Source organism: Sorex fumeus, unplaced genomic scaffold (genome assembly GCF_029834395.1).
Source record: "Sorex fumeus unplaced genomic scaffold, SorFum_2.1 ptg000191l, whole genome shotgun sequence".
NCBI lineage: Eukaryota > Metazoa > Chordata > Mammalia > Eulipotyphla > Soricidae > Sorex > Sorex fumeus.
Window position 1 is genome coordinate 1,311,979 of NW_026606248.1, and position 24,841 is coordinate 1,336,819.

General features: G+C 42.7%; 1 protein-coding gene across 7 annotated transcripts in view; it reads left to right on the forward strand.

Moving 5' to 3' along the window:
• Positions 1-24,841, forward strand: part of FOXP1 (forkhead box P1) — a 683,259-nt gene that overhangs the window by 489,179 nt on the left and 169,239 nt on the right. For all 7 annotated transcript variants that reach the window (XM_056108027.1, XM_056108026.1, XM_056108028.1 and 4 more), the window contains one exon: positions 22,752-22,862. In XM_056108027.1, the coding sequence (XP_055964002.1) occupies positions 22,752-22,862 (111 nt within the window). The remainder of the gene's footprint in view (positions 1-22,751; positions 22,863-24,841) is intronic.

The window sequence follows — 24,841 nt, forward strand, 5'->3', positions numbered from 1 at the left end:
CTTAGCGCGAGCCCCGCCGGCTACTGTGGCGGCAGAGCGTCCCCGGGGTCGCCTTTGCAAAGGGCCACGTTCCAGTGCGCTCCCTCCTCCAGTGTGCTTCGGCCGCACTGCACTTCCTGTTTATTCGAACATCTTTTTGCCACTCGGCAACCCCCGCTGCACAGAAGCAGCCAGAGCCCGTGGACAGCGAGAGGACGGAAATCCAAAGGCAGACAGTGCGCGCTCGCTCCGCCAAACTCTTCATTTTCTCTGTAAGTGTCCAGAGAAAAAAAAGAAAGAGAAAGGAAAAAAAAGAAAAGAGAGAGAAAGCAAGCCACATTTTCGCTGGGCTAAACTTTGCAACTGGGGCTCCGCTCCTGCGCAGACATTCATTCTCCGAAGGGCAAAATGGGATGATCCAACTTGTTTACTGCTTCTTTCCTCCTCCTCCTCCTCCTCCTCCCTCCCTCCCTCCCTCCCTCCCTCCCCCTCCATCCCAGGCGGTCCCTCTTCGGGGCTCGGAGAGGACCGGTGCTGCTTCTGCCAACTCCTGGTGCCTTCCCTCTGCGCCCCCGGCGCGGCTCAGCAGCGCGGGCAGCGGCGTGGCGGGGTGCGCGCGGGGACGTGGGGGTCAGGACCGCTGTGCGCACTTGGCCTTGGGCGCAGGGAGGCTGGACCTCTGCGCCTGGCGACCGGGGCTCGCCCGCCGCCGCCGCCGCCTGCTTGCTGCCCGCCTAGTAGTGAGAGTGCCCGCCGGGCTGGTGCCTTTTGTGCTCCCGCCGTCCGCAGAGGTGCCCTGTGATGCTTGCCTCTTGACACCGTCGCCGTCGGCGAATCCGTCTTGATAATATTTGTGACCAATTTCATGCCAATAAAAGTCAGACTGCTGAAACAAGCACGGTCATTATCTCCGTTCCTATTACTATTGTTTAAACGGGGTGGGCTGCGAGGGGAAGGAGAAAGCCTGCTCGCCCTCCGCGAGGGTTGTTAACTTTGATGTTGGCAGCTCTTTTCAGAATTCGCCTCGTGGATAATTGGTGTGGCAGGGAAGCCCCTCGGACCACGGCTGGCTCGGCTCTGTTTCCCAGAGCCTGGCGACCGCTCGCTCGCTCGCTTGGCCCTTTCTGCAGAGATGACTTTTTAAAACACATGCTTTGGCATATTCTAAATGGGGCCCACCTTTTTCCTGTCTCATGCCCTTGCCCCCCTCCTTATCCCTCCCCCAGGCCTGACCCTCAACTTGAGTATACGCTGGTAAGCCAGGTGCTAATTCCCCCCCCCACCCCCCCAAACTGTGCACTGGTCTGGGAATAGACAGGAAATGGAAAATTAGCTCTTTTGATCTTAAGGGAATTGTTACTGCCCTGAACCTTGTTTGTTAGTCCCCAGACTAAATATCTTTAAACTTGAGTGTCTAAAATAGCATCTGTTAGAACAGAGGAATATTCTCTGTCCCGGTTGAGATCTCAAGCCGAAGCAGCATTTAAATAAATGTGTGTGCGCGTGTGTCTTGCTATTGCTCTGGTAGCATTTTTAAACGTTCAGAAGTTGTGCTAGTTTGCAGGAAAAAAATTATGTTTGCAACTGCCTTAAGGACAATTTGTTTAACAGTAGGAGTAATTGCAGGGAAAATGGAAAGAGTGACTGAAGGTATTTACTCAGATGTTAGTGTAGGTGTGGGGGCCGAAAACTCAGTGTGGGAACAGTGGGCTGCTTTTCTTGGTATCTCAGTGTATTTGATGACCATCAAATTTCCCAGCTAGCTGGTTTTGTTTTTTCTGGATGGCGTGTTTGATTATTTATCAGAAGGGGAAGGGAGTAGCTGAAGCAAATAAACATGTGACCAAGTTCTGTTTTGTTTTCCACTCAGAAAGCCATGCCCTTTAACAGATATACAGAAAATAATAAATGCATTGTTTTATGATAAAAGGAAATCATATTGTGTCATATTTTCTTTTGAAAGGCAAGTACGTTAACCCTTAGGACTCAGGAGCCTTTTCATATTTTGAAAACTAGCCAGGTTTGTTTTTACTGAGCATTAATCTTTGGCAGAGTATGGTTTTATGGTGCAGGATTTCCCAAGATTAGTTGTTTAGTAGTTTGGCTTTTCTAAATACTTAACTCAGTTTATGCCTGCCTGAGTAGCTCAACTTTTATGGCTTGTGTGTGTCTGTGTGTGTGTCTGTACACACTCTTGGACAAATCAGTAGCGTGTAGTTTTTTTGAAGGCTGTATTTTGACTTAAAAGCTAAACGTGAACAGCTCAGTTAAGGTAAACTAAACCAGAATGTCTGTGCAGTACACAGTGTAATTGACTAGCAGTTGGTTTTTTCTCTTCTCTTTAAAGCTGTGAAGAAGTGATTATAATATAGAACCAACTTGTTCATCTTGTTTCTCAAAAATACTGTCCCGGGGCTGGAGCCATAACACAGCCGGTAGGGCATTTGCCTTGCACGCGGCCGACCCAGGTTCGATTCCCAGCCTCCCATATGGTCCCCCGAGCACTGCCAGGAGTAATTCCTGGGTGCCAGAGTAACCTCTGTGCATCGCTGGGTGTGAGGCAGAAAGCCAAAAAAAAAAAAATACTGTCCCATCTTTAATTTTTTTTTTGTTTTTTTTTTTTTGCTTTGGGGCCACATTTGGTGGTGCTCAGAACTTCTCCTGACTCTGAGACTAGGGATCCCTCCAGCAGACTCCGGGTCCTTATGTGGGATGGACCCTGGGTCAGACAATGCAAGACAAGTGCCCTACCCACTGTGCTATCACTCCAGCCCTCCGTTCCACCTTTAAGACTCTCTGTGACACATCAGATGACCTTAGGCTCCTGGTGATTGTTCATCAGGTCCTTCAGACAGCCAGAGAGAACCTCAACTCTATTTTAAATGTCAACTTCAAAAAGTATTCTTCTTATTCCCTTCTTCCTCTCGATTGTTGCCATTATTTCTATGATGACTGTAGATCACCCACAGTTCTTTGCTCTGCTCACCAGGTGCTACACACTTTAGTTGTGGTGCTGGCACATCCCTCCTTGCGGTGCCCCAGAGATCAGACTCTTTATATGATTCTGGGAATCCCAGACAGAGGTGCTAGGATCACAGTTGTAGAAAAATGGTCTGTGTTGAGGATTGAACTTGCAGCCTCACCTTGCAAGGCAGATGAGCTCCAGGTGAGCTGTTTGGGGGGCTCTTAAATGTTCATTAAAAGCAAGCAAAGAAGCATTTTTTATGTGAGGTGGTGAGGTTTGGGCCACACCCTGCCAGTGCTCAGAGCTTATTCTTGGTTCTGCTTTCAGGGATTGCTCCTGGCAGAGCTCAGGGTAGTCTTCGGGGTGCATGAGATAATACCCAGGTCAACCATGTACAAAGAAAGCGCCTCTAAGCAATTTTTTAAAATCATTTCATTCTCAGGTGCTTTTTGCACAACTGTCGACATTCCTTAAACATAGTCATGATCAACAGAGATATGTGCACCCGGGTACATCTTTTTTTTTTCTTTTTTAAATAATGAGAGCTTGATTCCTACAAGGGTTTCCTCATTTAAACACATCCTGTGAAAGTGAGGTCATGATCATAGCACAGTGCCTGGCCCAGTCATCCCAATCTCTATAAGTCACAGCTGGAAGTGCCTATACTATTTTGGAATGTGAATTGGAAATATGCACACAGAGGGAATCCCTCTGCATTGACTATATAAGGGAACAATGCAGCGGGCCGCTCACACACGCTACAGCTCCCACCACTGTCGCCCAGCCTGTGTGAAGCTGGGAGGTGTCTTTTCTCTCTAGAGGACAGCGATGCCACAGTAGCCTTCCACTGCCTCTATTGTCATTTCTGGTGACTCTCCAAAAGGCAGTTGGTTGAATAATTGTTCTTTGTACTTATACTGAGCCCTTTGTCTGCAGAAATCAAAGTGCCTGACTAATTCTAACTCATTAATACTCAGAACCCCTTGGGTAATAGGTAGGCTGCAAAGATTATCCCACTTTTGAGGTGGGAAAATGTCCTGTTGTTAAAATAGTTTACAGTTTCCGGGTGTGTCTTATTGACTTATTAATAGTCAGGCCAGACCTAAGAGGTGTATGATCTAGAAGCCATGAGAAGTGTTTTTTCTCCTGTGACATACTCAGCTCTGACCAAAGGCAGTCTCCTAGTCTGCATGTAGAAACTGGGCTGGAAAATACAGCGAGTGTGTGCTGTTGATGGTGGGAAGAGACGTTAGCCAGTAAGGAGGAATATGCTTAATTTTTTTCTCTGCAAGGTCAAAGTGAGCATTTATGGTTTTAAAGATATAGCATGGTCTAAAAATTTTGATTTTGATTTTGTTTCACATTAACTCAATTTGATGTTGGCAACTTAACTTCCATAAAAATCAAGTTTGTTCGATTGTGTGTTTGCAAAGACACAGATACAGCTTGTGGTCTATGCAGAGTCAGCTAGAGATGCTCTCTACTTGTGTTCTTTTGGGACCCTAACCTAGGCATACCCACGTGATAATAATGCTGTAGTAAATTCCTCTACCATTCTTACAGATGAAAACACTTACACAGAGAGGTAAAGTAACTTTTTCAGGGTCATACACCTAGCAAGTGGTAATGGGTTCACATCTTGACAGAATGGGGGTATTTCACCACCATGTATGATCTCTCTGTAGAAGAACATTTTATTTTTACGTTATTTTAGTTTGGAGACCAATCCTAGCAGTACTCAGAGCATGCTTCTGGCTCTGTGCTCAGGGGTCACTTTTGGTAGTCCTAAGGGGACCATATGTGATGCTGGTGATTGAAACAGGGTTAGCTGTGTGCAAGGTAAGCTCCTTAACCCCTACAAACCTCTCCAGCCCCCAAATGCATTACATTTTAAAAGCAGACTTCTATTTATTTAGAATTACTGTGATTCTCCCAAAGTCAGTAATTCCCCCAGATTCCCAGAGAATCATTCTTTTCTTTATGTCTAGACATTGAAGATCTACCTTAGGCTAAACTGTGGTTACTAGAAGTTCAAAGGTCATTGCCAACTCTGATACAGCTACATGAACACTTCATTCTATCTAATGAGCATAGTTTTGTCTTTAATGATAAAAGGTAAAGGTAAAGGCCCTCCCGTTGATCGTCGATTTGCTCGAGCGGGCCCAGTAACGTCTCCATTGGAGACTTTGTTGTTACTGTGTCTGGCATATCCAATACTCTCGGTAGCTTGTATTTCTAATTCCTGGATCAGAGCAAGAAACTTTTCCTTGTGTCATGCCATATACTGTATCTACAACGTGATTTACATTCAAATAAAGAATAACATTCCTATATATGAATTTCATCAAAATTTCACTTCAAAGTTAGCTTTGAGAGTGGCTTAGATAACTGAATATACCCTTCTAAATGTTTCTAACTTTTTTATTTTCAGATGTTATATCAGATGAGTAGTTCTACACCCACGTGAATGAAAGACACCCAGATTCTTGGCTCTGTGAATTTTTAAATTTGTTTTAGGGCTACACCTGGTAGTCCTCAGGGCTTACTCTTGGCTCTGTGCTCAGGGATTACTCTTGGTGCGCATAGAGGACCATACGGGGTACTGGAAATTAGACCTAGGTCAGCTATGTCAGCTATATCTCTGGCCCCCAAATCCCATGGTTTTGTGAATTAGTGTCATTGTTCCCAAAAATGACACTAATTCACAAAACTATGGGATTTGGGGGCCAGAGAGATAGTACAAAGGATTATGTCAGGCCAGAGTGATAGCATAGTGGGTAGGATGTTTACCTTGCACGTGGCCGACCCGGGTTCAATTCCAGTGCCCCTCTCGGAGAGCCCGGCAAGTATTCCACCCGCATGGCAAAGCCTGGCAAGCTACCTGTGATGTATCCGATATGCCAAAAATAGTAACAACAAGTCTTACAATGGAGACATTACTGGTATCCGCTCGAGCAAATCGATGAACAGCAGGATTACAGTGCTACAGTGCTACAGCTGGTTATGTCATTCTAGAAATACAAGTAAAGGGATTCATATCTAACTCTAAAGTTAGAACTTTAGCATGTTATTTAAACTTCATATGTATGTAAAGCAGTTCAGAACCAAGCCAGATATAGTTGGTGTTAAGTATTGTCCTTCTATATAATCCCTCTATTATTCTTATTATTTCTGTTATCTCCTCTAGCTCTGTATTTCTCCTCTAGTTAGCCCATATTTTTCTAAGAGTCAGGTGAGGCATAGGTTTATGTCAGAGACGTATCCACACAAGTGTCTGTTTTGCATTTTTTTTTCCTTGAGGGGAATGGATGTGTTCATAGTCACTCCTGGCTTTGTGCTCAGGAGTCACTCTTAGTGGTGGAAGGAGATAATATGTAGTTCTGAGGGTCAAATTGGGCTCGGACATAGGCAATGCAAATGCTTTATCTCTTACACTATCTCCTGACTGCTCGCTTAAGTGTCTTTAACAAGACTTAGTTGTGAATCATTATTGTGGCCACAGGTAAATCTTATAACCCCTCTTGCACTCAGTCTGCTTTTCTGGAGAATGAAAGTGCTATCTTAGATTCCTTGAGGCTCAGCATTGAATACTGTGATTTTCTCATTGTCTCTGTATAGAGCACAGCCAATGGCTTGAGATCAGATGAAACAGGAATGTTTGCTTCCCACAAATGTGTCCTCATATATATGGGGCAATGTATTGCACATCATCGTAATAGTTTCCACTTAGCACGTACTTATCATGTCCAGGCACCGTGCTAAGGACTTTGGTAGCATATCACACATAATCTTTGTTTGCTGTTTAACCCCTCTATTCTTTATATTTCTATATTTGTTCCCTAAGTATAATAATACCACAGAGAATCACAAAATTTAAATGAGATCATGTGTCAATTTAGTGCTTGTCTATCAAACACCCAGATTTCAGCTTTTATTATTCTCTTACACATCCCCTGGAACCAGGGAACTGAGCACTTTTAGGAATGCAGTTATTTGGAAATGCAAATCAACACCACACCACTTAGAATAAATCTTATCAAAAAGACAAGAAGATTCCTGGACCCCCAAGAGTGATCCCTAAGATAGACCAAGAGTAAACCCTGAGCACAGTAGGGTGTGACCCCCAAACAAACAAAACTCAAGAAAAAAAAAGGAGCCCTTATGTCACTATTAGTGAGACTATAAATTAGTGCCTCCACTGTGGAAAATCATATAGGAGACTCAAATAACTTAGCAATAGGGCTAGCATGTGATCTGGCAATTCCACTTTTGGACCTATGATCTGAAGAAAATCAGATTGCTCATTGCTCCATCAGGAAAATACCTGCCCTCATGAGTATTGCAGCATTATTTACAGTACCTAAGACATGGAATCAAGCTAACATCAATCTGTGGATGAATGAATCAAGAAAATGAGCTCTGGGAGCTGGAGAGAGACTGTAGCAGGTAGGCTGACCGCTAGCCACTTCATCTGGTGTCTTGTGCCCACCAAAAGTGAGCCCTGAGAGCAGAGCAAGGTGCCCTGGTGTGCCCACCAGAAGTAAGCCCTGAGCCCAACCAGGTGCAGCCCAAAAACAAACAAAAAAACAAAAAGCAAACAAAAATGTCTGTCTGTCTCTCTCTCTCTCTCTCTCTCTCTCTCTCTCTCTCTCTCTCTCTCGGTTATTCACTCTTAAATAGGAAATCCTGCCATGTAATAACATGGGTACATCTTGAGGGCATTATATGCTAAAAATGAAATAAATCAGACAGAAGAAGATAATTGTGTTTTTTAAATGTAGAAATCTAAAATAATTCACTCATTGGAAGAGAGAACTGATTGATGGTTGATGAAGCAGCGGGCAGAAGAAATGGAGATTATCTAAATTCCAAGCTTCCAGTTATAAAACAAGTGCTGGGGATTTTGTGTGCCTGGTGGCTACAGTCCTCAATGCTTAAATAACACTTAAAAGTATTACACTTAAAAGTTGCTAACAGAGTAGAGTTAGAAGTTCTCAATTACTGTGCTGGAGCAATTAATTGTATAGTGGGGAGGGCATTTGCCTTGCACTTGTCCAACCCGTTTTTGTTTTTGTTTTTTAATTTTTTATTAGTGAAACACCATGAGGTACAGTTGTAGACTTACAAAGTTTTGTGCTTGGGTTTCAGTTATACAATGATCGAATACCCATCCCTCCACCAGAGCCATTCTCCACCACCACTAATCCCAGTATCCCTCCCACCCCCCATACCCTCCGACCCGTTTTGATCCCCTGCATCGTATGTGGTCCTATAAGCACCACCAGGAGTAATCTCTGAACATTGTCGGGTGTGACACAAAAAGTCAAAAAAAGAGAATAGTTCTGAATTACCAAAACCAAAAAGTTGTCACTATATTAAGTCATAGATATTAGTAACGTATTGTAATGGTCAGTTTGTAAGACGTATTGTATGAGATCTTCATGTTTTATACAGAGCGATAGCACAGCGGTAGGGTGTTCACCTTACAAGCGGCCAACATGGCCGACCCGAGTTCGATTCCTCCGCCCCTCTCGGAGAGCCCGGCAAGCTACCGGGAGTATTGGATATGCCAGACACAGTAACAACAAAGTCTCCAATGGAGACGTTACTGGGCCTGCTCGAGTAAATCGACGATCAACGGGAGGGCCTTTACCTTTACCTTTACCTTCATGTTTTATATCTAAAACAAAATTTTGTATGTTAGCGATATTTCAATAAAGTGGAGATTTTTCAGAAATTTTATAGTTATTTAACATTCGTTATCCCTAACAAAAAGTCAACAGATACAGCAGAGTGAACTTTTAAAGAAAGTTCTCCCTTGAATACATATCTTTCTCTCTCTCCCTTCACAATTCTCTAAGTAAATTTCTTGAAACAAAACCTTTTTGCTTTCACATATCAAAATAATAATAATAATAATAATAATAATAATAATAATAATTAAAGGCAGGGGGCAGCCATCCTTCCGGACTTGCAAAATGTACAAGGGACTGGAATGAGAATGTGACAAAGCTGAGGGGGGAAATTAAGCCCTAGTGTCTGTGTGCAGAAGTGGGTATGGACTTCTTGGATTATGAGACCAAATTTCTCTCTGCGGCCAGTCTCTCAACTCTTTGCTTCTGGGGGGGAAACTCCACTGCCTGGCTCAGCCAGCTTCCTGGGTGCTAGAAGAAGGGTGAAAATCAAGATAATGGAGACAGCAGCAGTATCAAACAAGCAGATGGATGAGTGGCCCTAAGGGACAAGGTAATATGTTGTGAGATAGGATGACTAGCCTTGAGTTACCCACTGCAGATCTACACCACAGCAAAGAAGCAGGGCACCACTGACTTCACAAGCAGTGTTGGTCCCTGAGGTCTGGGACCCTGGGGATCACTGCTGCTAGAAGGACTAGACTAGGAACAGTTTTCTGGAAATGGTAACTGGTTGTGGGTTTTTATTTGTTTTGTTTTTGTTTTGTTTTGGGTGCACATCTGGTGGTGCTCAGGGTTTGAACTGCTTGTGACTCAGTGTTTGGGGTTGCTCTTGGTGATGTGATGCCAGGGATTGAACCTGGGCCCCCTGCCTGCCAAAGCATGTGATCTGTCCAGCCTGATGAGCCAACTTTCTGACCCAACTTTCTTTTTTTTAAGGTTTTTGTTTTTGATAGTTTGGGGGCCAACCCAGTGTTATTCAGGGGTCACTTCTGGCTCTATGTTTAAGGATCGCTCCTGGTCGTGCTCAGGGACCATGTGGGATGCCAGGGAATGAACCTGGGTCAGCCATATGCAATGCAAGATCCTTACTTGCTGTACTATCTCTCAGGACCCTCTTTTTTTTTTAAGTTTTATTTTTGTTGTACTAACTTTTAGACGCATTTGACTTCGAGAAATTGTAAATGCTTTAAGAGGTGTAGCTTGTTTCTGTATACTTTGAAAAGATCGCCATGTTAGCCGTCACTTTTACCAAGTTAGCCTTAAGAGGTACAAATTGTGTGAGGATGGGGGGGGGGGGTGCATTGATACTCGTGGCTTACTTCCGGTCCTGCATTCAGAAATAACTCCTGGTGGTGCTCAGGGTATCATATGGGATGCCAGGGATCGAACCCGGGTCATCAGAGTGCAAGGCAAGTGCCCTACCCACTATACCTTCACTCAGGTCCCTGTGGTATGATTTTGTTTAAGACTGCCCTCTTAGAAAATTTGATGTGTGGGCTAGAGGGATAGTCTAAGCGGGAAGGCACTGACTTGCCTTTTATAGAATGAAAGCTGCTTGCCTGAGTGTGACCCGCCCGCAGTTTGAATCCCAGGCACTACCTATGGAGACCAGGGGTCACTGTAAGCAGAGCACAGTCCTGAGCACAGAGCCAGAAATAGCTTTTGAGCACTGACCAAAAAAATCAAAGAAAAGGAAAAGAAAGGAAGAAAATGTGATGCCTCATGTTATAAATTAGATCTCCAAATTGTATCCCCTATAACAGAACCTCAGTGCCCTTTAACCCATGGGTCTCTGTTTCCCCATCCTTTAATCCCTATTCACTCTCTTTCTTTAGATCTTAGCATCATGAAATATTTGTCCAGCAAAGAGAAAAATTAAGAAGAGACTTTGGTACCTTGTAAATAGAGACTGGGAACACAGAGAGCAGAGTTGTTGATGTGACCGTGGCTCCAGAAATCTGGGAATGGGAAGCCTGGTGGGGAGAAGCAAGTCTTTCTGTGGGGGAAAACAGGAAGACAACGTTAGAAGGTTGTGATGGCAGGAAAAGGCCTTTCCCTCACCCGGGAAGCATGTTTGTGCCTGTCCTTGGGGCTTTATAGGACCACATTATCCGTTTTGCCAGAATTACCTGTGGCCAGGCCACTTTGGTCTAATCAGTGACCTTGGTCCAAAGCTAGTATCAAGTTCTCATGAAACAGTGTTTGTTTGTTTTTGTTTTTCCATCCTAGCCTTTTTACTAGACTTATGACCTTGGGAAAGTCACCAACCTTACAACCTCTCAGTTTTTCCACTTGAAATGGGTAATCATAAACCCTTCCCCTGCTTTCTTTAGAGATGTTGGAAAAAGAAATAACACATTACGTGTAAAACAACTAAAGGGCGTAGTGCCTGGCACAAGGTAAACAAGTCAGTACATTGTTTTAACCTTAATAAGCTAAATGTCAGGAGAACCAAGGGCTCTCAACTACCTCTGTTTCCAGATGCTTCTCATTTCTTAAATTGTATACTGGGGTAAATTTTATTCTTTCCAGTAACCACCTGGAGAAGTAAGTTATAGGAGAATGTTGGGGTTTCTTTTTTCCTAACCTTGCTCACGTGGGCTGAGTGAGTAGTTCCACAACTTGGATCATTCCTCTCGTCTGTGTCTCTTCTCATTTCACTTTGTGTTTTTTTTTTTTAAATCTCTGCTAGAGTGCTGTATCTGCATTAGTGTTCACTTTTCCTTCTTTGCCCAAAATTCCCTTCAGGGAAGGAAGGTATTTTGTGAAGTGAAGTATCTGGGGCTGCTTCTTTGACCATTCTACATGTGTGACTTATATGTCCTGAGAAAAAGGCATACAGCCTGTTTGCTTGAATAGAAACTAGGTTCAAAGCTACTAATAAAGCCTCAGAAAATTGTCTATTGTTTTGAGTATAAGTCTGGCTCAGCTATTCCTCAGGTTTCAGAATTAGCAAGTGTCATCCATCCCAAGAACCAAACATAAGAATCTGACTGTTCATAATAAGAGAGGCTGGCCTGGACCCTCATAAACGGCGGATGCAGAAACTGTGGGTTAATGCAGTGAGTACGTGGGTCCCTTTGATTTCATTATCCTTGTGCTTGGCCCTTGTGTTTTCTCCTTTGGGACCTGGGAAAAGGAATGGGCCAGTTTAGTTCTTTTTGAAAGCAATCAAGTCCTTCCTCTTCTTTTTTCTTCCATTTTTTATTGAAGTACTAGGAGTTATAATACTATTAATTATACTTTTCATGCATGCTAGTCCTTCTTTTACTAGGGGGAAGAGTCTGATGAAGCATCCAAAATGAGATTTTAGACATTTGCTAATAAGTGTGACTTTTGTTTTACCCCGTTGCAATGCTCCTGTTGCCTACAGTCATAGCACCCCAGGCTGTAGGTCTTGTCAACTCTCCTGAGTGAGACAGGCTGGGGCTTGGGAAGTGTCAGAATGGAATCTCTCCAAAGACAACTTAGGTGCTGGAGACTCAGTGGTGGTGATTCAGCGTCTGGCACTGGCTCCAGCAGGGAGCAGCCAACCAGGGCCTCCACAAGGTAGCTCTAGGTGTGTGGAGTAGGAGTATGATGGGGATTTTTTTTTCTCTCTTATAAGGGACTTCAAACAGATTCCCTGACTGTTTGTAACCATTAAACTTACTTCAGCTGATTTTGCAAGAGGATCATGGATATATCCCTGTTCTTTGCCTCGTGAAATTTCTGAGTTCGGTTTTCTTATTTGGCAGGGAGCATCCTCCATGTGGATACTTCAGTGAAAAGGGTCTTTTGTAATTACAAGTGAATAGAGGGCCCACCGACCCGCTTTCTGCTTCCTAGATTTCTTCTGTAGGCATCCTTGCAGCAGAACACCTCCCGGCTAGTGCTTCCTGGGATTTCAGTGTCCATGTCTATTCAGTCTGCTTCATGGGATGGTGAGCCCCACAACACAAAGGAATGCTGGTGAAACATGCCTGGTGCAGGAACACAGTCGGGGCAATTCTATTCTTCATTTGTTCTTAAAAAAGAAAAAGAATCTGTATCTAACTGACTACCTTTTTCTCATGAGAAGATGCATGATGATAAAATAGATTGTTGAACTAAACACACATGTGCATACATATACCTCCTAACTCAGTGCTTATGACATTAAAGTGCTTATTAAATTTTAAAATAAAAGAAACCTTTGAATACAATGGATATTTTAGCAGTGATAACTACCCTATGTGTAGCTTTGAGGTCCATAAAGCCATGACAGTAAAAATTTGGAAAGTCTGGCATTGGAAGTAGACCTAGAAGATGAAAATTTAGGCCACTGTGGATAATAAAACAAATGCACTGGCCTAGAAGATGGAGGGGACACTGTGGACTAGACTTATCCACTGTCCATTGGACTCCCATCTGTCCTTTCCCCCAGGGACATGGGGTTGACATTGCCCTAGTCATTTCTTCTGAATTGAAGACAGTGACAGATACAAAAATTTGACCTTCCATTTCCTGTCCCTTTCAGTTTTATTTGGACTAATGTCTCTGGTTCCATTTTTTAGTGTACTTATCTAGAGAGTATCTCTGGGGCTCTTTTGCCAAGACCGTCTAACATTTTAAGAAACTTAGGCGGGGCCAGAGCTGTACTAGAGCCAGTGGGGCATCTGCCTTGCATGCAGTTGACCCAGGTTCGATCCCTGGCATCCCAAGCACCGCCAGGAGTGATTCCTGAGTTCAGGGCCAAGAGTAACCCCTGAGCATCTCCAGGTATGGCCCAAAAACAAAACTGAAATGTCCTTTGATAATATCAGCTGTTACAGAGTGTCCATAAATCGTAAGATTTTTTTTTTTAGCTTCCAGAATTCCAGCACCATAGATGCTGCTGTGTAGATCCTTTCCTTCAATGTCACTGATTCAAAACCAGTTTCCTGACTTTTTTGCAGGCTTTGTTGTCTGCCCCACCTGCCTTTTGGAATCAAGTAAATAAGGTAGCAGTGAATACCCAGAGTCTACACCCTGATTCTCAGCATGATAGACCAGAACAAGCGGGCCTTGTGTAGAGACATTTGAAGACTCTCTGATGAATTTTCAATGGTTATTACCCTCTGAAATATTAAATTTCATGGGGAAATTATTTTTTCCCCTAATTACAGCATCATAATGTGGTGACTGGATGATCTGCTACAGTGCTTTCTCTCCAGTGTGTCAACATACACATTTGAATCCTTCTGTGAGATTAGCTCACTTTTAATTTTTCTTTTACTGTTCTAGCATGCTATTAGTAATATCATTTTAAAATATTATTTTATGGGCCAGCACGATACTATAACAGGTAGGGCATTTGCCTTGTACAATGGATTTGATTCCTGGCACCCCATATGGTCCCTCTAAGCCTACCAGGAGTAAGCCCTGAGCACACCTGAGTGTGGCCCCCAAATAAAAGCAAACAAATTTTATTTTGGAGAACTTAGGTCTAGTTCTGTCAGACTGTTGTTTCTTTTTTGTAAGTGCTACCCTCTCCTCCAAACCCCAATCCTTCCTTCCTGCAGTGGAGAAACTACCACATCTAAAGCAAGAAAGGGTGGAGGAGGGCCAGAGAGATATTACGGCAGGTAAGGCTCTTGCCTTGCATGAGACTGACCCATGTTTGATCCCCAGCACCTCATATGGCCCCAGAACCTTCCAGGAGTGACTTCTGAGTGCAGAACCAGTGGTTGCCTTTGAGCACCATGGAATGGCCCCCAAACCAAAACCAATCAACCAACAACAAATAAACCCATGAAGTAGTAATATCCCTAAATTAAAAAAAAATGAAAAGATCCACTTTTCCTATGGAGCAGTTGTCAGATATTGTTTAATGATGAGCACACGTGTTTAAGACAGTCATCAGTTGCACGAAATAGCCTATTAGTACAGGAACAAAAGACAGGCTAGAGGGACGTGAGGTGTGTATAGGGGATGGGAGCTGAAGGAGGGAATCTGACTTCTCAGCTGCCCAGGTAACCCTCCCTTCTCTTCCCCCATCTGCTCAGTGACCGTTGATTAGCCTATGAAATTTTCTGAGAAACAGGTTTGATCTTGAGGGGTGGGAAGAGTCTAGGAAAAGAAATTAAATGAAGGGTGGCTGACTCAGAACAGCCATTTGAAGCAGCCTTTGAAGCTGGAAATGGGACAGCTTCCCAGGGCAAACAGGAAGCAGGCATCTCTCCTGCAAGGGGCAGGCAGACTCTTGCTGTCTTCATTTTGAGGGTGTACAGGGTGTCACCCTCAAGTCAGGAGAGTCACTCTGAAATGCCAGAAAGCACCTATAGGAAGAAACACGCACTCAGTTTGCAGCAGCTTTGTTGCAGTTTTAGAGAGAAGAATAAAATGGATGTTTTTGGTTTTTATTTTTAAAAAAATGAATTTATTTGGAGGTTTCCAAATGTCTTTTCAGAACCCAGAAAATGAGGTTAGAAACAGCCAATTCATATGATATGTATTTATCTGATTGCATTGCATTAGAGATAATTTCCAAAATTATTTTTGGAACTTACTGAAAGATTTATTTAAATAAAATTGTGTTGAGGAAGTCTTTGGGTAAATCTCACAATAAAGGTAGTAACCTAAAACATCACTTGGGAAGTGTTCCCGTAAAGCATGAAATACCTAGCTTGGTGGGCCTCTCATCTCTGTCCCAGCACTTTAACTTGGCTGTGTAGGCAATCCGTGAATGAATGATCATGAATAATATGTTTCAGTAAAACTTTGTGGACACCAAAATTTGAATTTCACATGATTTTTACGCATTACAGAATAGTCTACATTTAATTATTATTTTTATTTTATTTAGGGGCTTCCCCACCTTTGCTTGATAGCCTAGAGCCAACCTTATGGATACTCAGACTGGTGATACACACTTGCTCACTAGTTGCTTGGGCCAGTGGTGCTTGGGGCCCTGTAGGGCCCAACGAACTGCACTTGGGAACTGACCCCTGGTTACTACTTTGGCCAGTCCTGATTTTCTGCTAACAGGGGCCTTAGCAATTTCTGGTACATCTTCTCTCCATTCTTATCAGGCCCTCACATTCTCAGTAAATAAGTCCCATCTGTTATTTACAAATCATGTTTTGCATAAGCATGTTTATAACTTCTGAGCTATTTACATCTCAAGTTCATAGCAGGTGCTTGTATTTGAGGGGCTAGGTATCCCTATCTTTAGCTTGTTTATCAAGGTGGCCGGTGTTCAAAAACATGGTTATTATATTTTAAGAAACAGCCATGTTTATGTAAAATACAAGTAAGCAAGCACACGTACACAATGCAATTCAGTAGAAGGAGAAAACCTTCAGAGTTCTTTCAGCGTGATGTCTTCGGTGATAAGGCATGAGGTAAACACTGGACATGGAGGTCTTCAAACAATGTGACTGAGTTCCTCAGTGGTGTTTTGGGCCCTGGCATGGTGATCCTAAGATTGCTCTCACCTTGGGGCTGAGGGATAATAGAGCAGGGAGGGAGTTTACCTTGCATGTGGCTGAACTGGGTTCAATACCTGGCATCCCAAATGGTCCCCTGAGCACCGCCAGTAGTAGTGCCTGAGTGTAGAGTCAAGAATAACCCTTGAACAAACCAGTTGTGACCCCCAAAGACGAATCAATAAAAAAATAAGGAAGGTCCTTTTAAAAAAATCGCTCCACCCTTTGTATAGATTAGAACATGCATGGCAGCCAAAACTAAAGGGAGATGAGCCAGTTTACAGCTCGAGACCATACAGACTGTTGACTCCTTTCCTCTGAGCTCATAGTCTCACTTGTTCTAGTTTTCCATTTGTTGTGCAATCAGGTTCTAAGCCCCTGTTTTCATCAGTCACCTCCACTCTATGGTATCCTTGAGCTGCTCCCTTGCTGTAACTCGAGCCTAACACTCAACACTGGTTATCCCAAGGCCAGGCACTTGTCGCATCAGTTATAAAGGAAGTGTTGACTCAGTCCAGCCCAGGAGCCTCCACCAAGAATAAAAGGTCTCCTAAGATGAGATGGAACCTTTTACGTTATTTACATTAGCTATTGGTCTGGAACTTGAGTCAGAGTTCATCCTGGCTTTTGAAAAGAGAAATTCTTTTATCTGCTCCCTTCAGCACCTCACCTCTCTACCCCTGCCCTCTCTTCCAGTCTCACACACACAAATGAATGATCTGGGGTTGGTTTTTTTTTTCTTAACCTCTTTCATGGGCGTTGTGGTAGGGGTGGCAGTGTTGGTCCATCCTCAGGACACTCAGAGGCCGTTCCTGGCTCAGGGCTCAGGAGTGAGCCCTAGCAATGCTCAGGGGACCATAGCTAGGTGGTGCTAGGATTCAAACCAAGGTTGCTGTTGATGTAGCTTTATATAAGGTAATAAGAAGTAATAAGGTAATGCATCTTACCTTCTGTACTATCTCTTCAGATCCCCCCCCCCTTTTCTTTCTGTATTTAAAAGTAGTTTGTCATTGGTTTGCTATTAAATTTTCAGGAGTACATCTTAATAGCTCTGTATTTGTGTAGGACTCATCCTAGGACCAAAGTCCCAGTGTAGTCCTACTATCAAAAGACTTTCCTGCTCATTCCTCTCACCCCACCACTTTCCTCTAGTAACCATTGTAGTTTTCAGAGAGTCTAAGAATTGATTTGTTGATTTGTTGAAAGGTTAAAAATAGAGATTTATTTTCGTCAGTTCATTTGCTTTAGTTATTTTTATTCTGTGAATGAGTGAAACCACCTTTCACATCCTTACTTATTTCACTTAGCCTATTCACCTCAAGTTCCATCCATTTGGTTGACGAAGAGCCAGTTTCATCTTTTTATGGCATAGTAGTATTCCAGTGAGCGCAGATAGCACAGCTGTCTTATCCAGTCATTTTTATTGGACATTTGGGTTTATTAGCTACACTTAGCTAATGTGTAAGGCTGTGAACATAGGGTACAAATTTCTTTTCCAGTTCATGTTTTCATACCCCAAAGGATTTAATTTTATCTTCAAACGGTATCTTTAGAGTCCTTTCTTCAGTTGTGACTGAGGTACTGCTATAAAAATTTTAAATGCCCATCCTCATTCTTAATTTGCATTGCTGCAAAGCTCTGAGTTTCAGGCAGTGAGGTCTCAGATCGATGCCATTAATAATGGTCTTGATGCATGTCAGAAGTCAAATGACTGTCATGTATGTGGGAAGAACACAGTGGATATACACAGTGGACAGGTGCTGTTGTGGTTTACAGAGGGACCCTAACAGTCATACTTTCCACCAACCAATAGTGAGCTTGACTGTGAACATTTTTTATTTTCTCATGTTGTACAAAAGGGATTTCTACCACACAAGCATTGTATTATAATGTGAGATCTATAGTTTCATACACTAAAGATTTGTTCCTCTTTTTTGGTGACAATTTAAAATAGAGATTATAGTGTGGTTTGGGCACGTGTCTAGCATGCAGGCAGTCTAGGTTCAATCCCCAACATCACTTGGTCTTCCAAGCATCCCTGGGTGCAGATATGGAGGTGTCTGAGCACCTTTAGGATGGCTCAGGCCATCCATGGTACCGCAGGGCTTTAGCAGCATCACATCCTTAGGCCATGGCACTGAACCACTGGCCCAACTGGTCTACAGTTGCTGGTGGGCTCACCTCACTACCCCAAATACATAGAATGAAATAAAGCTTGACAGAGTTGGGGAGATAACTTAAAAGGCTGGATCACATGCCGTGCTTGTATAAAACCCTGAGTTCTGTCCTTTGTTTTCCCTGCTCCTACACTTCACTAGGCACAGGTAGTATCACATTGCTGGGCCCTAGTGTTTAACCATCTAGTATAGTGGATAGAATATCACTGGGCATCACCTGGGAACCCCTGAACTCTGCATGGGAGAACCCCCCTAAGTACAACAAAATATAGATTACAGTGATTTACATTTGGTGGGAATCAGAAAAGCAAATGCCCCTAGTAGTTGGTTGATTTCACAAAATTTTCTATAATTACCTTAGGTGGCTTTAGTTTGAATTTTGGGCCATACCCAACTACGCTTGGAGGCTTCTTCTGAGCAGTTGATGTGCAGGGACTATGAGGTAGAGGTATCAGACCCAGGCCTCTCAATGAAAAGCACTCATTCCAGTCCTCTGAACAATCTCTCAGTCCAAATAAGCTAGGTATTTAAATCTCTTTCTGAGACCTAAGGTAATTTGGATGGGTTAATATTTTGCTCTAACTTTACCTACTTATGATAAAGCTGGAGAATTATTGTATAGAATTCATAACAAATTGTACACAATGTGAATAAATCTCTTGCACTAATGTCATCTCTCTCTCCCAGAATATTCTAAGTATTTGCACTTGTTTGCATTCGTTTGGAGGATGAAAAAGTTGGGGGTGGGGTGAGTTTTTCCAAGCAGTGCTAAGAGACCCAGGGGCCACTCCCACCACGCTCAGCATGGCTCCTAGGACCAGGCATTTCAGGGCTTAGGTCCAGCAGTGTTGTGGCACCACCTTACCATACCCAGAAATGCTTGGGATCCTGGTGTTGTAGGAGTGGGGGTGGGAGTGGTCAAATGCTGTGCACATGGGATTGAACTCTTGGCCTTGTTCATACCAGACCTATATGCACAGTCTCTGAGCTATTTTCCCCCACCCTTAGGATGAAATTCAGTAAACATTTTGTACCTCTTCATCTTGTATTCTCTCTTTGATGTTTTGAGTCAGATTTCCCTTATACTCACACAGATTTCTAAGTCTTTTCTACCTGTGCATCTGGATTCTCACTATGATCATTTACTTCTGTAGGAATCTGCATGCAATGCTATCTAGGAGCTAGAGGTCATTATGGGATTATATAAGTTCATATACCCCCCCATGTGATCTGAGAAAAACATTATATTCATAAACAACTTGTTTCTCCTTTCAAAGCAGCAAATACAGTACAAAGATTCTAGTAACTATTTTTTTTATTATTATAATCATAGTAAGGAACCAGTTCAGTAAAATCTATTTTTTTTAAACTTATATTTGAATCCAAGGGTTTATTTATCTTTTCATTTGCGGAGGATGGCTTATCCTGTGGTGTTTGGAGCCCTGACAATGCTTAACTCAGTGCAGTGCCAGGGATTGAACTTGCATATGGAAGGCATGCACTCCATCCCTTTGAACAATCTCCCTTGTCCCTGATTCCATGTTTAATTTTGAGTGCTTTAAGAAAATTTGTGCATCCAGAACAGTGGGAGCTGGGCGTGTGGCTCAAATGGTAGAGCAGAACTTTATACGATCTCAGGTTGATCCCCGGTACCTCTTGGCCTCCTGTGCACCACCAGTGTAGTCCCCGTAACAATTTTTTTAAAACAGGATAGCTATGTGTATATTCATCAGCATAAGTATACGTGCAAATGCAAATATTTTTCTTAAGGGAATTTAATGGTATTCCTTTTCCTGAAATGAGTCTCTGATATTTTTGAAGTTGAATACCTATTCTACAAATATTTGTCTAAACATGGTAAATTTCTTAGCAAAGATTTGTGATTCTGGAGATTTAGCTTTTATTTGCTTGTTCCATTTTAGTGTGGATATGTCTAACCTTTCTCCTTTTCCGCGCCATTTCTTCCTCTGCACTGTCTTTGCGCTTTCGTCTCCAATTCCTCTGCCTTCCCAACTAGGAGCTAGATCTTTCTTTGCGGATCAGTCTATTATTCAAAAAACGCTTATGGTAGCATTTAAAATATGGAATAGTCCTCTTTTCTACATTAAAAGCTTTAAAGCCTTCATGTGAAGTAGCTGAGGGAACATATCGAGGAGTAGAAGCGGCTTCTGCTCCTGCAGGCACCTTGCAAAAGGGACTATTTTTCTTATATGATATAAATGAAATCTTCACTCTGCCCACTTTTACACCTACGCATGTACTGAGCGTCTCCAAGGAGACAAGGAAACCCGGAGTCCAGTGATGGTGAATCCTCCTCGGAAACAGCAGGCTGGAGTCTCAGGCAACACTCCCAGGCGTCTTGGCTCCCAGATGCCCCTCTCAGACACCCTTTTTTCTCGAGGCTCTTCCAGACAGGCTTTCTCGAGCATGTCTCTGCCTTCACAGAGGAAATAGCCTGTACTTTACATCTGAAGGGCTGGTGGTGGTGAGTTCAGTAGGCAGAAGGCCTCTTGGGAGAAGAGGGGTGGATGCAGAAGGGAGGTGGGCTAGAAGGAGTCCATCTTCCTCCTCAAGATTCTATCTCCCATTTCTCTCTCTCTGTGCTCTCTTTCATCTCCTCCCTTTGCACCTCTTAGACACAAAGGCACCACTTAACCTTCTAAAGTGTCTCGAAAATAATCTTTGTTACAATACAATACCATCTTGAGCTGTCCTTTGGAGAATTTCTATGCTTGAGGAATCCACATTTTTATGTGTCTGCTTATGACTGATAATCTCATGACCACATACTTCTTCCCCTTTCTCGTGAGCACACCGTCTACTTCACCTCGCTCCCCACCCCCACCCCCACCCCCACCCCCATTCCACCTGTCACTGTAACTTTTTGTTTGTTTTGAGGCTACACCCAGCTGTGTTCAGAGCTTAACCCAGGCTCTGAGCTCAGGGATCACTCCTCGGGAACCATATGGGATGCCAGAAATTGAATCCTCTTTGGTGGCACGCAGTGCAGGCAGTGTACCCATTGTACTATTGCCCTGGCCCCTTCTTGGAACTATGTACATTCTTTTTTTATATATAAAGTCTGTTTCCTCTTTGAAGAGCCCACTATTGCATCTTTTTTTTTTTTTTTGCGAAACTCTGTAACATCTACTGTTGATCTAATCCTGAAGAAATCTCTCTTTGCCTATAAATTCTAAGCAGATCATTGAATGAGCTTTTATTTGTTTCTTGTACCAAATCTGCTTATATTTAGCTCAGGGGTACGCAGTATTGTGCTCAGGGGTTGCTCCCAGTGGTGCTCAGGGGACTATGAGGTGGAATTTAAACTTAGGCCTCTTGCGCAGAAAGCAGGCTAACCAGTCTTCCCAAGTCTCACCCTGTTTTTGGCAAGTGTTCCTAATATCTCTCCCCCATGTACATTCTTGGTTACCACTCAATAGCGTATATTTTCATGTGATTTTTCTAGCATAGATAACTGCATACTTCAGTTTCCTGTTGCTAATCCTGCTGTCCTTTTTGAAAAGGTATGAGTTGGAGTGATTAATTGTCAGTGATGACCTAATGAGGTCATCATGATGAGAGTATTAATCTAGATACTAAGAAAGAAAGGCTAAGAGAGGCCAGGGAAGACCTGGTAAAGACAGAAATTCACAAGACAACAAATGGCACTTTCCAGATGTTTCTTCATCTGAAGAGTGAGGACTTCATGATGAGACAGGGTTTGTTAAAAAACAAACAAACAGACAAAAACAAAACTTGCAAAAAAATGATTGATTCATCATGCTCTGCTCTTCAGACTACTCTCCTGATTTCTTCCTATCATGTTGCCTCTAGTTTCCAGCTTTAAGTAGAAACTGTGCCATGTTATGAGGTTGACGGAGTCCTCTGTACTTGACCAGTTTTGTTCATAGGTGCTTGACGTGCCCTATTAGTTGACTTAGAGGTCAATTCTCTCACATAGGCTACCGAGATTGTCCTAAGTGTATCTTCTGTGTTGTGACCTTCTCTCCCGAATAGCTTCTTGCATAGTGGTTCACCACTTAGCTCTTCCTATTGATTTGGACTCAGATGAGGTAAAAGTATTTCTTGCAACCTGAGCCTCCAGGTTCCCTCAGGACCTTGGGAGGAGGGTGAAGAAACATCTGGAAAGTGCCATTTGTTGTCTTGTGAGTTTCTGTCTTTACCAGGTCTTCCCTGGCCTCTCTTAGCCTTTCTTTCTTAGTATCTAGATTAATACTCCAAATTTTATGTCAGAGTTTTGGTGACCTGAAGTATCAACTCAGATGGATTGCTGTTCTTAAAGAATTGTGGAGAAAGTGGGCTAAAACTAAGAAAATGTAAACGCATTTTAGCAAGTTTGCCAACTTCTACGAGTGGAAAGTTTTGTTTGCTTGGAAGTGGGAAAGTCAGAATTGGATTCTGAAGTGTGCTTCCTGGAATCCTTTTGCATTGGAGACCCTGAGTCTGTGTAGTAACGTGAAGATTTTTCTTCCATTTTTCTTTTTAGGCCCTTCAAGTGGCGAGACAGCTGCTTCTTCAGCAGCAACAGCAGCAGCAGCAACAGCAAGTTAGTGGATTAAAATCTCCCAAGAGGAATGACAAACAACCAGCTCTCCAGGTAACATTCTTTTTTTTTTTTTTTAAGTTGGCATTATATACTTTCAGTTAGCTGATAAGCAATTCAGAAGTGGATTTTGTTGAGAATTGCCAGTCACACGAGTAAATTTTCTGTAGAAGGGTGCGTTTACCTTGCACTGGCAGAATATGACTTTTTTTTTTCTTTTGTTGTGTTTTGGGGCCACACCTGGCAGTGCTCAGGGGTTACTCCTGGCTCTGCACTCAGGAATTACTCCTGGCAATGCTCAGGGGACCATATGGGATGCCAAAAATGGAACCTGGTTCGCCGAGTACAAAGCAAGTGCCTTTCCCCTTGCATTATCTCTCAGGCTCCAGAATATAACATTTTTGGAAAACGGATTTGCCTACTGTTTTGTTGTTGGGAGTAGAAGGTCGGCTAATTAGTCACTATAGTGGGAGGTAAAGGGATTCAGGTACAGGTTGATAAATAGGCTTACAACTTATCAGTGAGCAGATAGTTCATAATATGTATGTTGTGTCTTATGATGAATCTACAAGTCACACGCACATGCATGCACACACCTGCATTATACAGTGGTTCTCATTTGGGAGTGACATTGTGCATGCACACACAATACACATGTCCCACCACGAGACAGTAAGAAATATCTGGGAACAATTTTTTGGTTTTATTTGGTTGGGGGCCACATAAGGTGATTCTCTGGGGTTACTCCTGGCTTTGCATTGAGAAATTACTCCTGGTGGTGCTCAGAGGATCATGTGGGATTCTGGGGGGTCAAACCTGGGTTGGTTTTGTGCAAGACAAGATCCCTACGTGTTGTACTATCACTCTAGCTCTGGAAAAGAAAATTTTTCTTTTCCCAGTTAGATGGTGCACAATGCACTTGCTTTGTACTCATCTGCATCACTATTGACATGGTGGAGAACAGGGAGGCTGTTAGATGCTCTCCAATGCATGCGAAGTCTCCTCTTATACAGAGTTATTTAGAATTATTATGTCAGTAATATCAAGAAATATTACTGAGCCTAGTATCTGCTCAGTATTTTCATGTACTTTCTAATGAATTTTACTCCTAATTCTTCTTTAACCAATATTTTCACAATATTACTGAATAATTAAAAAATTAGAGAACAGTTTTCAAATAGAGATTCACCAAATTAGTTTTATCAGCTTGACATTTTGAGAGTAGTCAGGCACTTTGAGAGTAGAACTAAAAGAAGTAGAAGAAGAAATGAGTTAATAACATGTAATTGGGATTTTTTTCTTACTTAGAATAGGAAATTTATTTTAAAAAAAGTTTTCCCCAAGAAATTTGACTCAGAGTATTCAAACTCACCTTCAGCATAGGATATTTGCTAGTACCAATTGGTTCCCCTACTTTTATTCCTTTTGGTGGGGAGTGGGAGACTGGTATGAGGGAGTAGGGCTTGGGTCATACCCAGTAATGCTCAAATGCTATTACTGGCTCTGTACTCAGGAGTGACCCCTGCCAGTGCTTTGGGGACAATATGTGGTACCTGGGATCAAACTGGGATTCCCATGTTTAAGAAAAACACCTTTCTTCCTATTATTCAATCTTTCTGGCACACATTCAGCTATTTTCATAGGTGAGGGTAGACATTTTCAAAGTGAGAGACTGTTTGTCACACTGGACAGCTTGGGTACACAATATGTCAGTGGTATGGTTGAAGTGGTATATGATGGGCATAACTTGGTTCCAATTAATTTTGTCATAAAGTCAATCTAAATTCTAACTTGTGTGGACTTTGAATTAATGCTAGTTCCCAAATTATCTTGTAAAGACAAAACTGCCATTGGTCATCAAGTTCTAGCTCTTCTATGTCTACTTGGAAAACTGTCCTTGACTAAGGAAAATCCAACAGTGTCATATAAAACCTTTTTGGAATAGTTGGGTAACGATATGTGTTGTTTACTAATACTCCCCAAAACACTTATTTGATAACCATCCCCAAACCATATGTCTTTTAGTGTGTGTG